This window comes from Colobus angolensis, unplaced genomic scaffold (assembly GCF_000951035.1).
Source record: "Colobus angolensis palliatus isolate OR3802 unplaced genomic scaffold, Cang.pa_1.0 Scaffold194, whole genome shotgun sequence".
Lineage (NCBI taxonomy): Eukaryota > Metazoa > Chordata > Mammalia > Primates > Cercopithecidae > Colobus > Colobus angolensis.
This window is the reverse complement of record NW_012115088.1, coordinates 2,893,928-2,906,211: the sequence shown is the minus strand read 5'-3', so window position 1 is coordinate 2,906,211 and position 12,284 is coordinate 2,893,928. Positions and strand designations below refer to the sequence as shown.

The window sequence follows — 12,284 nt, the reverse complement described above, 5'->3', positions numbered from 1 at the left end:
ACTCATTCATCGCGTTCTCCGCCTCGCGCCCACCCTCGCCGCTCGCCGCAGCGCCCGGCGCAGTGGGGAAATTCGAGGCAGAGGTTCCTTTCTCCGTGGGGCGCTGAGAGCCGGAAGCCTGGGCGCAGCGCCGCCAACTCAGACAACTCCGAGGCTAGGGGAGAACTCATTCATCGCGTTCTCCGCCTCGCGCCCACCCTCGCCGCTCGCCGCAGCGCCCGGCGCAGTGGGGAAATTCGAGGCAGAGGTTCCTTTCTCCTCTGGGCGGCAGCAGCAGGAATCAGGGGGCGGGAGGCGAGCCGTGCCGAGGGGCGCACGCGGGCGGACAGGGGACGCGGGGCTCGAACTCGCCACCAGCGACTGTGCGTGCGTGTGTGTGTGTCCGTGCGCGCGCGACTGTGTGTGCCTGCTCTCCCAGGTGACGGGAACAAACAGCCCGGGCTTCTCCCCGAGGCTGCTCGCTCTACCAGCAGCTCCCTAGCGACAGCGCCGCTTAAAAAGCCAATGGTGAAGGTGCTTCTTTCAAAGTGCACATAAATCTGGTGCTTGTTGGCTACTCCTTGGCAGCTACAAATGCAGTTCGAAAGGGGATCGTCCCCACCGCCCCTTCTGAGCTTCTCCTCAGCACCTTCTGCCCTGCCTACACTAGCGCAGGGGTTGAGAGGCAAGTGCGTGGGTTCAAAGGTTTGCCGCGAAAAAAGAAGTTGCCTTCCTTTTCAAAATCTGGCTTGGCCTGGAGCAAGTCGACGGGTGAATGCAGCCTGAGAACCCAGCTGAAAACTCCCGAAGTGCAGGCGCTCAAAGGCTGGAACGAGCCCTTCAGCATTTGACAGGGAGAAATGAGCGAGCCAGCCCTCCCCTCCAAAGTTGGCCTTCCCAATCCACTCCTTGAGTCATGTCTGTATACCTATAACTGCATCTCAGAAGCCACACTATCCCGCTTAACAATGTTTCCTCTAGATACTGCGTGAGCTGCTCAAATTTAGCCAATACCTTTCTTATTATGCAGGGATTTCAGAGTCGAAGATTTGCAGATAGCCCAGGCTTCCTCACAGAGCTCTTTCTTGTGAAACACAACACTGAGGTCCCAATGACAATTTCCCTGGGTCCTAATCATGATGTGCTGCCAAAATTAGATTTATTTTTAATAAATATGAATGTTCAGAATGATGGAAATAGTTTTCCTAAAAGCTGACTGCAGCAGTATATATTTTCTTTCTTTCTTCACTGTGTTCTGAATTTCTGTTACTCATAGTTTCTTTATTGGTGTTCATGCTTTCCTTCCGTATTTTAAATATGTGGAAACATGTAATAGATAATAGTGGAATATCCCAGGAACTATTGTTAATTTCATATATTAAGATATGAGAAATCTGCTAGAATAGCTAGGAGCTTAACCATCCCTGAAAACCTGAAACGGATGTGATCCAGGGTGGAAAGATGTCCACATTAATACTTTTACAGTCGGACTCATATGATCTGCCTAGGGAGAGTTAAATTAAACAACAGTGAGGTGCCCAGGGTTGCCTCATGCTTTCCATTGTGGTTCGAAGGTATATTTACTTATGTATTTTTTAATATGTCCAGGACAAATTAAATAACAGAGGGAATACCAACATTTCTATTTGCTAAAAGGTATAGTGTAGAGCCATAAGAAAGGCCATCTATCACCCGGCTAAAAAGCCTACTATTTTTGATACCACATAAGGCACTAAGATGGTACCCTTCCTGAAATCAAGAGTCTTTTTCTTTAAAGAGGCATCAGGAGGATGCCTCTTTAAATGAAATAAAGATACTTATTAAGTCTTCACCATGCTCAGACTATTGCACTTAGGGCTTTGAATAGAAGAGACAAAGCTTCAGCTGGCAAAATGTGTATGTTTTAAAGATAGAATTAAGCCAAGTGTAGAGGCTCATGTCTGTAATCCCAATTTAGTGGAAGGATCACTTGAGGCCAGCAATTCGAGACTGGGCAACATAAAAAGACCCCATTTCTAAAACAATATTTTTTTAATTAGCTGGGCATAGTGGTGCACACTTATAGTTCCAGCTGCTGGGTAAACTGAGGCAGCAGAACCCTTGAGCCCGGGAGTTCGAAGCTGCAGTGAACTATGAGTGTGCCACTGCTCTAAGCTGGGCCATACAATAAGACTCAGTGAAAAGAAAGAAAGGAAGAAAGAGAGAGACAGAGAGACAAAGAAAGAAGAGCATCATGAGGATATGCACACTCACTTATGTATGTTAAAACTCTGAGCGTCCCCAAATTGCACATTTAAAATTCAGGGAATATTTTCAAAGCTTTTCAAATTCAACATAAATATTACCTCCTTCATAAAGCACTTCTTGGTTTTTTCTACTTATCCCTAAACATGACTTCATTACTACAATAAATATTTATTGCATAGCTCCTCAATGGCAGGCATTATGTTAAGACTGAGAATTCAAAGGTGAAAGGCTTTGTCTTTGTCCTCAGTTGCTTAGTCTTGTTGAGGCAATCGGTACATATATAAATAATGGCATTAGATGCTGGGCATGGTGGCTGACACCTGTAATCCCAGCACTTTGGTAAACCAAGACAGGAGGATCACTTGAGCCCAGTAATTTGGGAGCAGCCTGGGCAGGATAGCAAGACCTCGTCTCTATTAAAATAAAATATTGGTCTCAGCTACTCAAGAGGCTGAGGTAGGAGGATCTGCTGAGCCCAGGAGTTTGAGGTTGCAGTAATTGCACCACTGCACTCCAACCTAAACAAAGCAAGATTCCGTATCTTTAAAAAAAAAGATAGCATGTACAGAGGTACAGAGACACACAACAGGCTGTTAGTTAAAGATATGTAAAGTACATGTGGAGGAGTATTATTATCATGTGAGGTTAAAAATGTAAGCAGAGTTCAGCTCATTGAAAGTCTTAAATGCCTTGTTAAGAACAATAGACTTACATCTTGTCGATAATGAGAAGTGATTCGTTAGGCTACAGAATCTGTAACAAATGATGGGGTTATTGTTAGGACTTAAGTTGTAGGGTTAAAGAGGATGGGATGGATTCCAGACATAGTTAAGGACTAATGTGTTCATTAACCAAATGAAGGATGAGGTTAGAGGAGGAAATCAAAGATGACACTATGATTTCTAACATGAAGCTAAGAGATGACAAATTATTTACCCAAGTCACCCAATTTATCATTGGTAGGGCAAGGTTTTAGTTCAGGTTTTTCTAACTCTAAAGCTGAAGCTATTTCCCCTCTCTACCCTGTAACCTGGAAACGAGTCAAAATTTTGAGTTTATAGATATTAGCACCCCTTTGTGGGAACAGCTATGTCTCATGACTTGGCACATGGTACATACCCCAGAAACATCAATTAAATGAATGAATTGATTTTTAGAATATCAATTCAATCCAGCTATGTTCTTTCAGTCTAAACTTTGCCTCTGACTTATGGCATTTACACTGTTTTGTTTCCTTTAGTCAATTGCATGCATATTTTGATCCCTCTTTTAAACTGCAAACTCTCTAAAATCATGAACTGTATCTTAATAATTTTCTTATACTTTACAGTGTGTAACACAGTATATTTTCACATAGTTAGGTTCTTCATAAAATATATTTAATTAAGATCCTATTACTGTATGTTTTAAGATTTGTGTTACATAGTCCCTTTAATATTGGCTGAAAGGTAACCTTTGTCTTGGATTAAATTTATCAACTTTTTTTTTCTGCACATATGCCATGGTACCTTTATGATCCTTTCCCCGTTTTTGGCTTGAATACAGTATGAAAAGGCCATTTTCAGTGAGACTGTTTTGACCTCATTGTGTTATAGAAGTGCCTGTCAGCATAATTTACAGATGTACACAATCCAATTTATAGAATGCACTAAAGCCATTGTCCAACTCCATTTGTAAGACATCTTCCACAGCTCCTTACACAGATAGGTTTCAGAGAGATGAGGGAACAATGGTGAAGTCCAATTGACCCAGTTAGGAAGTATTAGCAATGTAATCCATTGAAATTAATTAAATGTTGAAGTCAGAGAGCAGAATGTTCTATATGGATTTCTTGAATTTAGACTTCTATCCCTGAAGCATACTTATCCTCTTTCTGTTTCTCTTTCACCTTGCCACTTTGTAACAAAAAGGGAAAATTACCTTTCCAAGGAACCCAGCACACATGAATAATCTGGCCGTAAAAGGGAGGTGCACATAGAGAGTTAGTTTTCTTCACTTTTGCCCGAAATGCCTCTCACAACTAATGCAAATGGACTCACATACAGCATTTACTATGTACTAGGTATTGATAACAGCACTCTATACACTCCCTCAACTCATTTAATTCTCAAAACAACATCATGAAGTAGGTACTACTATTATCCCCATTTTTTTAGATGAGGAAACTGAGACACTTACCAGGTAAGTAACTTGCCCAAGGTCATAGCTAGTAAGTAGCAGAGTATCTTGAACCCCAATGGTGTATTAAATTCCCAAATCCCCACTACCAAGGTTGCAAGAGTACCACTTCCCTTTGCTTTGCATTAGTTCTGAGCAAGCTGTGTTTTGATGACTAATTCGACTTCCCCAGTGTGTGGGTATGGGAAAGGAAGTAGTATGGGTAGCAGATAGCAGGGTAACTTTCTGGCTCCATACTAAATGAATATGTTGTCTCTTGTGAGTTTGAATAATAGCTAATCAACCACCTTGGAACTGATTTTTTTTTTTTTCTTTTTTGAGACAGAGTCTCACTCTGTCCCCTAGGCTGGAGTGCAGTGGCACGATTATAATTCACTGCAGCCTCGACATCCCAGGCTCTTGCAATCCTCCCACCTCAGCCTCCTGAGTAGCTGGGACTATAGGTGCATATCACCAAACCTAGCTAATTTTTGTATTTTTTGTAGATACAGGATTTCACCATATTGTCCAGGCTGGCCTCGAACTCCTGGCCTCAAGTGATCTTCCTGCCTCGGCCTCCCAAAGTGCTGGGATTACAGGCATGAGGCGCTGAGCCTTGCCCTGATTCTAACTGTGTGGAAAATATCAACTTACTGGATCTACTAAACTGACAGCTCAAATAATAGTGCCAGCTTGTGAAATCCTGCCATTCAGCCTTCTGCAATTACATTTCTATCTCTTTAATTTCTACCTTTACTTATTAGGTTTTAGTATTTATTTTTTAATTTTGTAATATGTGGACTGTATATAAGCAATCTCCATCTAAAAGACTTTATGTCAATATGTTTTATAACACGTTAATTTTTGTTGTTATGAATCATTTAAAAGAAGTCTTTAGATATCAGACTATATAGATACCCTTGATATTAATTGACCATAGTCTGTTATCCCTGATACACTTTTTACTTATAATTTCTGAGAGCATATTGTCTTGATTTTTCAAGAGTCTTTGTTGGAAGGAAAAATACAAACCTTGAGCCATGAAAACTGTTATAGGATACTGTAACATGATACTGAATTTATTAAAAAGAAGGAGGAAATAAGAGCAACTAAGCAAACAAAGGATGATGTCGTAAGGCAAAACAATGCTACTTGGTGTGCACCCTAGGGAGCCCGACACTCTGCCTAGGACAGGATGTACTATTGTTCTAGTGTCACTATCAAGGAATAAGCAACATGGGACCTATTTCTCAAACTCAGATCTCTGTAAATGCCAGCTAATGCTTGGTCATAATGAAGCGCATCACAACAACCTCTGCACTAAGGGTTAAAGGTACTTTTAGCACAATTAGTGGAACCACCATTACCTAGAGGAAATTTAAATTTTAAAAATAAAATAAAATAGAAGGATGACTTAGCTTTCTGCAAAAACACCCTGGAAACTATAATACTTAAAGTAGTCAGCAAACCTCTTCTTTCAAAGCAGATGTTGTTAGCCCATTACCTATGGATAAAACCCACCCCTCAACCCTCAGATGGTCTCAGTCCTGGGAGACAGATAATTTTGTGATGTCTAAGGATACGCTAAGTTTTCACAAAGGTCAGGGAAATACACTTACTTATTATATATCTGTCACAAAAGATTTATGATGGGGTCATAAAAACCAGGAACTAAACTTACTAGCTTTGTCTAGGAGGATTAGGAAACCAAATATTCAATGAATGAATGGATGAATGAGTGGAGAGATAGAAGAATAAACAAATTAAAGAAAGAATGAATTAATTAAATACTGGTAATTTATTAAGTAACTCAGAGGCATAATCAAGTTCTCCCAGTCATTTATACTTAAGTTCCTTTTATATATGCATAATGAAGTATAATTAATTTTGTTTAAAAAAATCCTATTTTTGAAGTACTTAAATGTAGTAAATGTTTCAGTAAGATAACAGCATTGATTTGTCTTTATGTCTTTCTCTGAGCCTCTCCTCTTCAGTTTGTCATTTTTGTCTTTTTCTTTTTCCTTCTCTTCCTTTATTCCTTCCTTCCTGTCTTTTTTAAAGGAGGTTTCACTTATCTTGCAGCCTAAGCCTGAAATATTTGTGCACAATTGTGATGTCTAAAGACAAACTGAGTTTCCTACTGAAGTTGATGAAAAATGTTTTCTGCTACATTCAATTTCTAAAAAATATTCTAACATTCTTTTGTCTGTAATAGCTTACCCTTGACACTTCATATTCCTAGGCATATTTTTATATCAAATCATTGCCACCAAACCCAAGATTTTATATATCTTAGGATGGTTATTTTCTACTCTCAATGTATATTGACTCATATGATGTGATTTGCCAGAAGTATTATCAAAAGAAAATCATTTTTTTCTCTTTTCAATCATTAGCTTTAATAAAATGGCATCATATTAAACATGTGTCTTTAATAAAGCAATGACAGTAAGAATATTTCAGGATTCAAACAGGACAAGGAAATATGACAAATCTTATACATTTCACTGATATTTAATTTCAAAATAGTCTCCCTCCAATGATAAATTAAAATTAGGCAGCAACAGAATGGCGTCTCATGGAATGAAATATATGATAAAAGTTTTCTAAAGTGTGCTCTCTCTGGTCCCCAAAACAAATTATCTTTCTTTGCATTTGTTCAGAACTTGTGCTGATATTTAGGTGCCCTTTGACATTTTTATCTCACTTGGAGTGTAATTTTCTCTAAAACAGCTGAACTGGCTTTGGTGTGAAACTTGAGATTGAAATATGGGTCAGTTACTTGCTGACAAGTGTGTGACCCATGATTGCCTACAATTCACTCTGCATTTCACAGACGAGAAAACTGAGGTCAATAGCATTCAATAACACACCAAACGAGTTGATGGAAAAGCCAAAATTCAAATCCAAATCAGTCTGATTCCAAAATATTTGTTATCTTATTTTATTACACAGGGCCAGTTTCAATTGTTACTGTTTTGAATACGTTTAAAATACATTATGCATGACACTTGTTAAAATGTAAAGTAGATTTTACTCAGGACCATTGCAGTAAGTATGGGGACTACTGCTATGGGGTTTTGCAGTAAGGGACAGAGATTGGGCTCAGTTCAAAACACAAGAAAACGTGAGACTTCATAGCCAAAATGAAGAGTAGAAGTCATTGGATGAAAAATTTTTAAGACGAAACATTCGGGATAAGCGGGGGATTGTGACTAAACCAATTTAGCAGAATTTTTGTTAAAACTGGGCAATGTAAAGATGGACAAAGCAGCCCAAAAGTTGAAGTCAAGTTGAGAAGAGTATTAAGAGGAGCCTGACTAAAGTATGGTCAAGGAGAGACCCTTTGTCAGGATCCAGTAACACTTCAATTTCTTTATATTATTGTTGTAATGTTTTTACATTCAAAGGTATTTGCATCTAGAAGCATAGTTAATAATGCTGTTTAATGGACTCGTAATGCAACTGATCAATCTCATACATTTCAACAACATGAAAAGGTGTTTGCACGTTGTAATATACTTGTTGTTACTAATTTCTTACTGACAATTGTTTTCAGAATACAAGAAGTGATATTGGAGAATACTTAAAACTTACAGACTCTGGAATATAATGTTTTAGTATCTTAAAACCTTTCTGGCTATGGAGACTGCCCCTTCCAGAGCCAGTCAATTCTTAGAGACAACAAAGAACTCAGAAAGCATCGTCTTTGATGAAAAAAGTATATAAACCCAGTCCAGGGTCACATCTCGTCTATCTGACCTGCACACTCCAGGAGACAATATTCCTCTGCCTTAATCATCCCAGGGTCGGATGCTAGGCTACTGGAGCCTACCCATATAAATTAGGGCCCACCGATGAGTAACCATTACATAAAAGAACACAGAATAGACTTCTATAGATTTGAATCCTCGTTCTAGTACATACCAGCTTTGAATTTTGGCAAGTTCCTCTCCAAGCTTCATTTCTCTCTGACAGAGAATTAAACAATACTGACAGGCCTCTACCAAAGAGTTGCTGTGAGGTTTGCTTGAGAATATGTCAACACGTAGCTCAATGCCTACCGAGGAGTAAATGCTCAGTAAATATTACCTATGTCATTGTTGACTACATTGGAAGATATTTCAGAAGTTATTCACATTTCCTCCTCTTCCTTTCCCCCAATTTAAAGGGAAGCAAAGTCTGGCCACAAAAACGTTGTCTGACTCTCTCATTTGTCTTATCTCTAGTCTAAAATAGCTTCCATTTCACCATTCTGTCACTTAAGAAAAATTAGAGATTTAAATGACCAGTTGAATAAAAGGTTATTATTTAATAAGCTGATGGCCTTCAAATGCCAATATCAAAAAAATGAGAAGAAAAACAGAAAAAAAATCTAGCTTGAAAGTAATTGTTGATATCCCAATACATTTAAAATTGATAATACATATTTATTTCCAAACTCAATAAAAAGACATTAATATATCACAAACTTCCTAAGCCTAGTTTAAAAAAACATATATTCTTATAATTAAGATCATTTAATACCCAGTATTGATGAATTTGATTTTTGATGTGCATGGATTATATAAAAACAGCCAACAAAAGTTTGAGGGTTTTTAATGATGTTTTTTCTCCGGCCAAACTTCTGCAATCTAAATACCCTTGGTTGTGTGGTAATCCTGTATAAGTTGGTGCATATTGTAGAAAGAATCAGCTTTACCCTTTAAAAAGGAACTGGCACAAACTTTCATATTGTTAATTCTCAAGACCACACTTCAGGCTCAACCAGTCTCTGCACTCCTCTTGGTTTCTGAAAGAGGAGCCAGAACCCCCGTTTGCTTTCCTTGCTTTCCTGTTGCTCATGGTAACCATTTACTCTTTCTCTCTTTTAACTTTTCTCAGACAGTGGCTGTAGAGCAGTGTGTGGTTTGCCACACTCATTCTTCTTTTACTGCTCCTAAGAAAAGAAGACATAGCTCTTTTATTTTACTACCTTACAACAAATCATAAGCAAGAAAATAATCTGGGAGAAACACAGGCTTAAAATGACATCTTACCACTTCTATTCAACATTGTATTAGAGGTTCTAGCCAGGGCAATTAGGCAAGAAAAGGAAGTAAAAATCATCCTGATTGCAAAGAAAGAAGTTAAACTATCTTTATTTGCAAATGACATGATCTTGTGTATATATAATCCTAAAAAATCCACCAAAAAAAAAAAAAAAGAAAAAGCTATTGGATCCAATAAAGGAGTTTAGAAAAGTTGCAGGATAGAAGATAACATGCAAAAAGCAACTGTATCTCTATACATATTCAAAGAACAAAAAAAATCCCATAAAATTAAAAAAAAAAAGATTCTATTTACAATAGCATCAAAAAGAAGTGAAAAGCTTAGAAATATATTTAACAAAAGTAGAATGGACCAGATGCGGTGGTTTATGACTTTAATCCCAGCAATCTGGAAGGCCAAGACAGGAGGATTGCTTGAGATCAGGAGTTCAAGATCACACCAGACAACATGACAAAGCCCTGTCTCTACAAAAAATACAAAAAATTAGTCAGGTGTGGTAGGGCATTCCTGGTGTCCCAGCTACCTGGGAGCGGGCATGGGGAGGTGGGGGATGAGGAAGGGTGAAGGGGACAAGGCACAGTGCTGAGGTGGGAGGATCGCCTGAGCCTAGAAGGTCAAGGTTGCAGTGAGCCATGTTTGTGCCACAGCACTCCAGCCTGGGCAACAGAGTAACATCTTGTCTCAAAAAAAAAAAAAAAAAAAAAAGTAGTATAAAACTTATTCTCTGAAAACTACAAAACATTGGTAAAATAAATGAAAGAAGATCTAAATGAAAGATAAAATGTAGCCCTGTGTGGTGGCAGGCACCTGTAGTCCCAGCTACTTGGGAGGCTGGTGCAGGACAATCGCTTAAACCAGGAGGCAGAGGCTGCAGTGAGCCGAGATTGTTCTACTGCACTACAGCCTGGGTGACAGAGCAAGACTCTGTCTCAAAAAAAAAAGATAAAATGAAAGATATTCTGTGTTCATGAATTGGAAGACTTACTATTGTTAAGGTGGCAACACTCCCCAACTTGATCTACATATTTAATACAATTCTCCTCAAAATTCCAATTGGATTTCTTTGCAGAAATTGGCAAGCTAATCCTGAAATCATATGGAAATGCAAAAGACCCAGAATAACCAAAACAATCTTGAACAAAATTGGAAGACTCACACTTCCAATTTCAAAACTTACTACCAAGTTCTACAGCAATCAAAGCAGTGTGGTACTGGCATAGGGACAGACATATATATCGATGGAATAGAATTGAGAGTCTAGAAATAAAGTCTCACATGTATGGTCAAATGATTTTAGATATGAGTATCAAGACAATTCAATAGAGAAAGAATAATATTTTCATCAAATTGTGCTGAGACAACTGGATATCTACATGTAAAAGAATGAAATTGAACCTGTACCTCACACTAGATACAAAAATTAACTCAAAATGGATCAAAGACTTAAATCTAAGAGCTAAAGCTATAACTCTTTTATAGGAAAACAGAGGCATACATCATGGTGACATTGGGTTAAATAGCATTTTCTTAGATATAACACCAAAAGAACAAATGACAAAAACATAGATAAATTGGATATCATCAAAATAAACACCTTTTCAGGCAAAGAACACTGTTAAGAAAGTCAAAAGAAAGTCAAAAAGTGGGAGAAAATATTTTCAGAGCATGTATCTGATAAGGAACTTGTGTCTCCAATATATAAATAACTCTTATCACTCAATAATAAAAATGACAAATGGCCCAATTTAAAAATGTCAATGTGGCTGAATAGTTATTTCTCCAAAGAAGACATACACGTGGCCAATAAACACATAAATGCATGCCTAACACCATTATCCATTAGGGAAATGCAGATCAAAGCCACAATGTGATCCCACCTCACACTCACTAGGATAGCTCTACATAATAAAAAAAAGACGGCGCTGGCAAAGTGTCCAAAAACTAGAACTCTCATAAACTGCTGGTGGAAGTGCTTTGAAAAAGTCTGGCAGGTTCTCAAAAGGTTAAATGTAGACTAATTTAGTGATCCAGCAATTTCACCCCTAGGTTTATACCCAAGAAAAATGAAAATGCGTGACCACATCAAAATTTATACATGAGTGTTGGTAGCAGCAATATTCATAGCAGCCAAAAAGTGAAAACAATCCAAATACCCAAATGTCTGTCACCTGATAAAAGGCTATATAAAATGTGGTATGTCCATATAACGAAATATCATTTGGTGATAAAAATGAATGTAGTGCCAATACATGCTATACCATGGATGAACCTTGGAAACATTATACCAAGTGAAAGAAACCAGTCACAAAACACCACATATTGTATGATTCCATTGATATAAAATAACCACAACAGGCAAGTCTATAGAGACAGAAAGTAGATTAGTGGTTGCCTAGGGCTGATAGGAAGGCAGGAAGATGTCACAGGGTGACAGGTGTGAGGGCAGGACAGTAACAGGGTGGAGGAATGGACATGACTACCAATGGGCTTACAGTTTCTGTTTGGTGTGATGAAAATGTTCTAAAATTTATTTTGCTGATGGTTGCACAACTCTGTGAATACAGTAAAAGCTATTCAATTGTACACTTTAAATAGGTGACTTGTCTGGTATGTGAAGTATATCTCAATAAAGATGTTATTTTAAGAATTAACGGCCGGGCGCGGTGGCTCAAGCCTGTAATCCCAGCACTTTGGGAGGCCGAGACGAGTGGATCACGACGTCAGGAGATCGAGACAATCCTGGCTAACACGGTGAAACCCCGTCTCTACTAAAAATACAAAAACTAGCCGGGCGAGGGGGCGGGCACCTGTAGTCCCAGCTACTCGGGAGGCTGAGGCAGGAGAATGGC

At 38.6% G+C, this 12,284-nt stretch overlaps 1 protein-coding gene and 1 long non-coding RNA gene across 2 annotated transcripts in view; one reads left to right on the top strand and one right to left on the bottom strand.

Moving 5' to 3' along the window:
* The window catches only part of LOC105510919 (chromosome unknown open reading frame, human C8orf34), a 500,972-nt gene extending 500,522 nt beyond the window's left edge, over positions 1 to 450 (bottom strand). Inside the window, exon 1 of the mRNA XM_011940919.1 lies at positions 23 to 450. Coding sequence (XP_011796309.1) covers positions 23 to 170 — 148 coding nt within the window. The 5' untranslated portion in view covers positions 171 to 450. The remainder of the gene's footprint in view (positions 1 to 22) is intronic.
* Positions 1 to 12,284, top strand: part of LOC105510920 — a 28,286-nt gene that overhangs the window by 407 nt on the left and 15,595 nt on the right. The gene's annotated exons all lie outside the window — the stretch shown is intronic.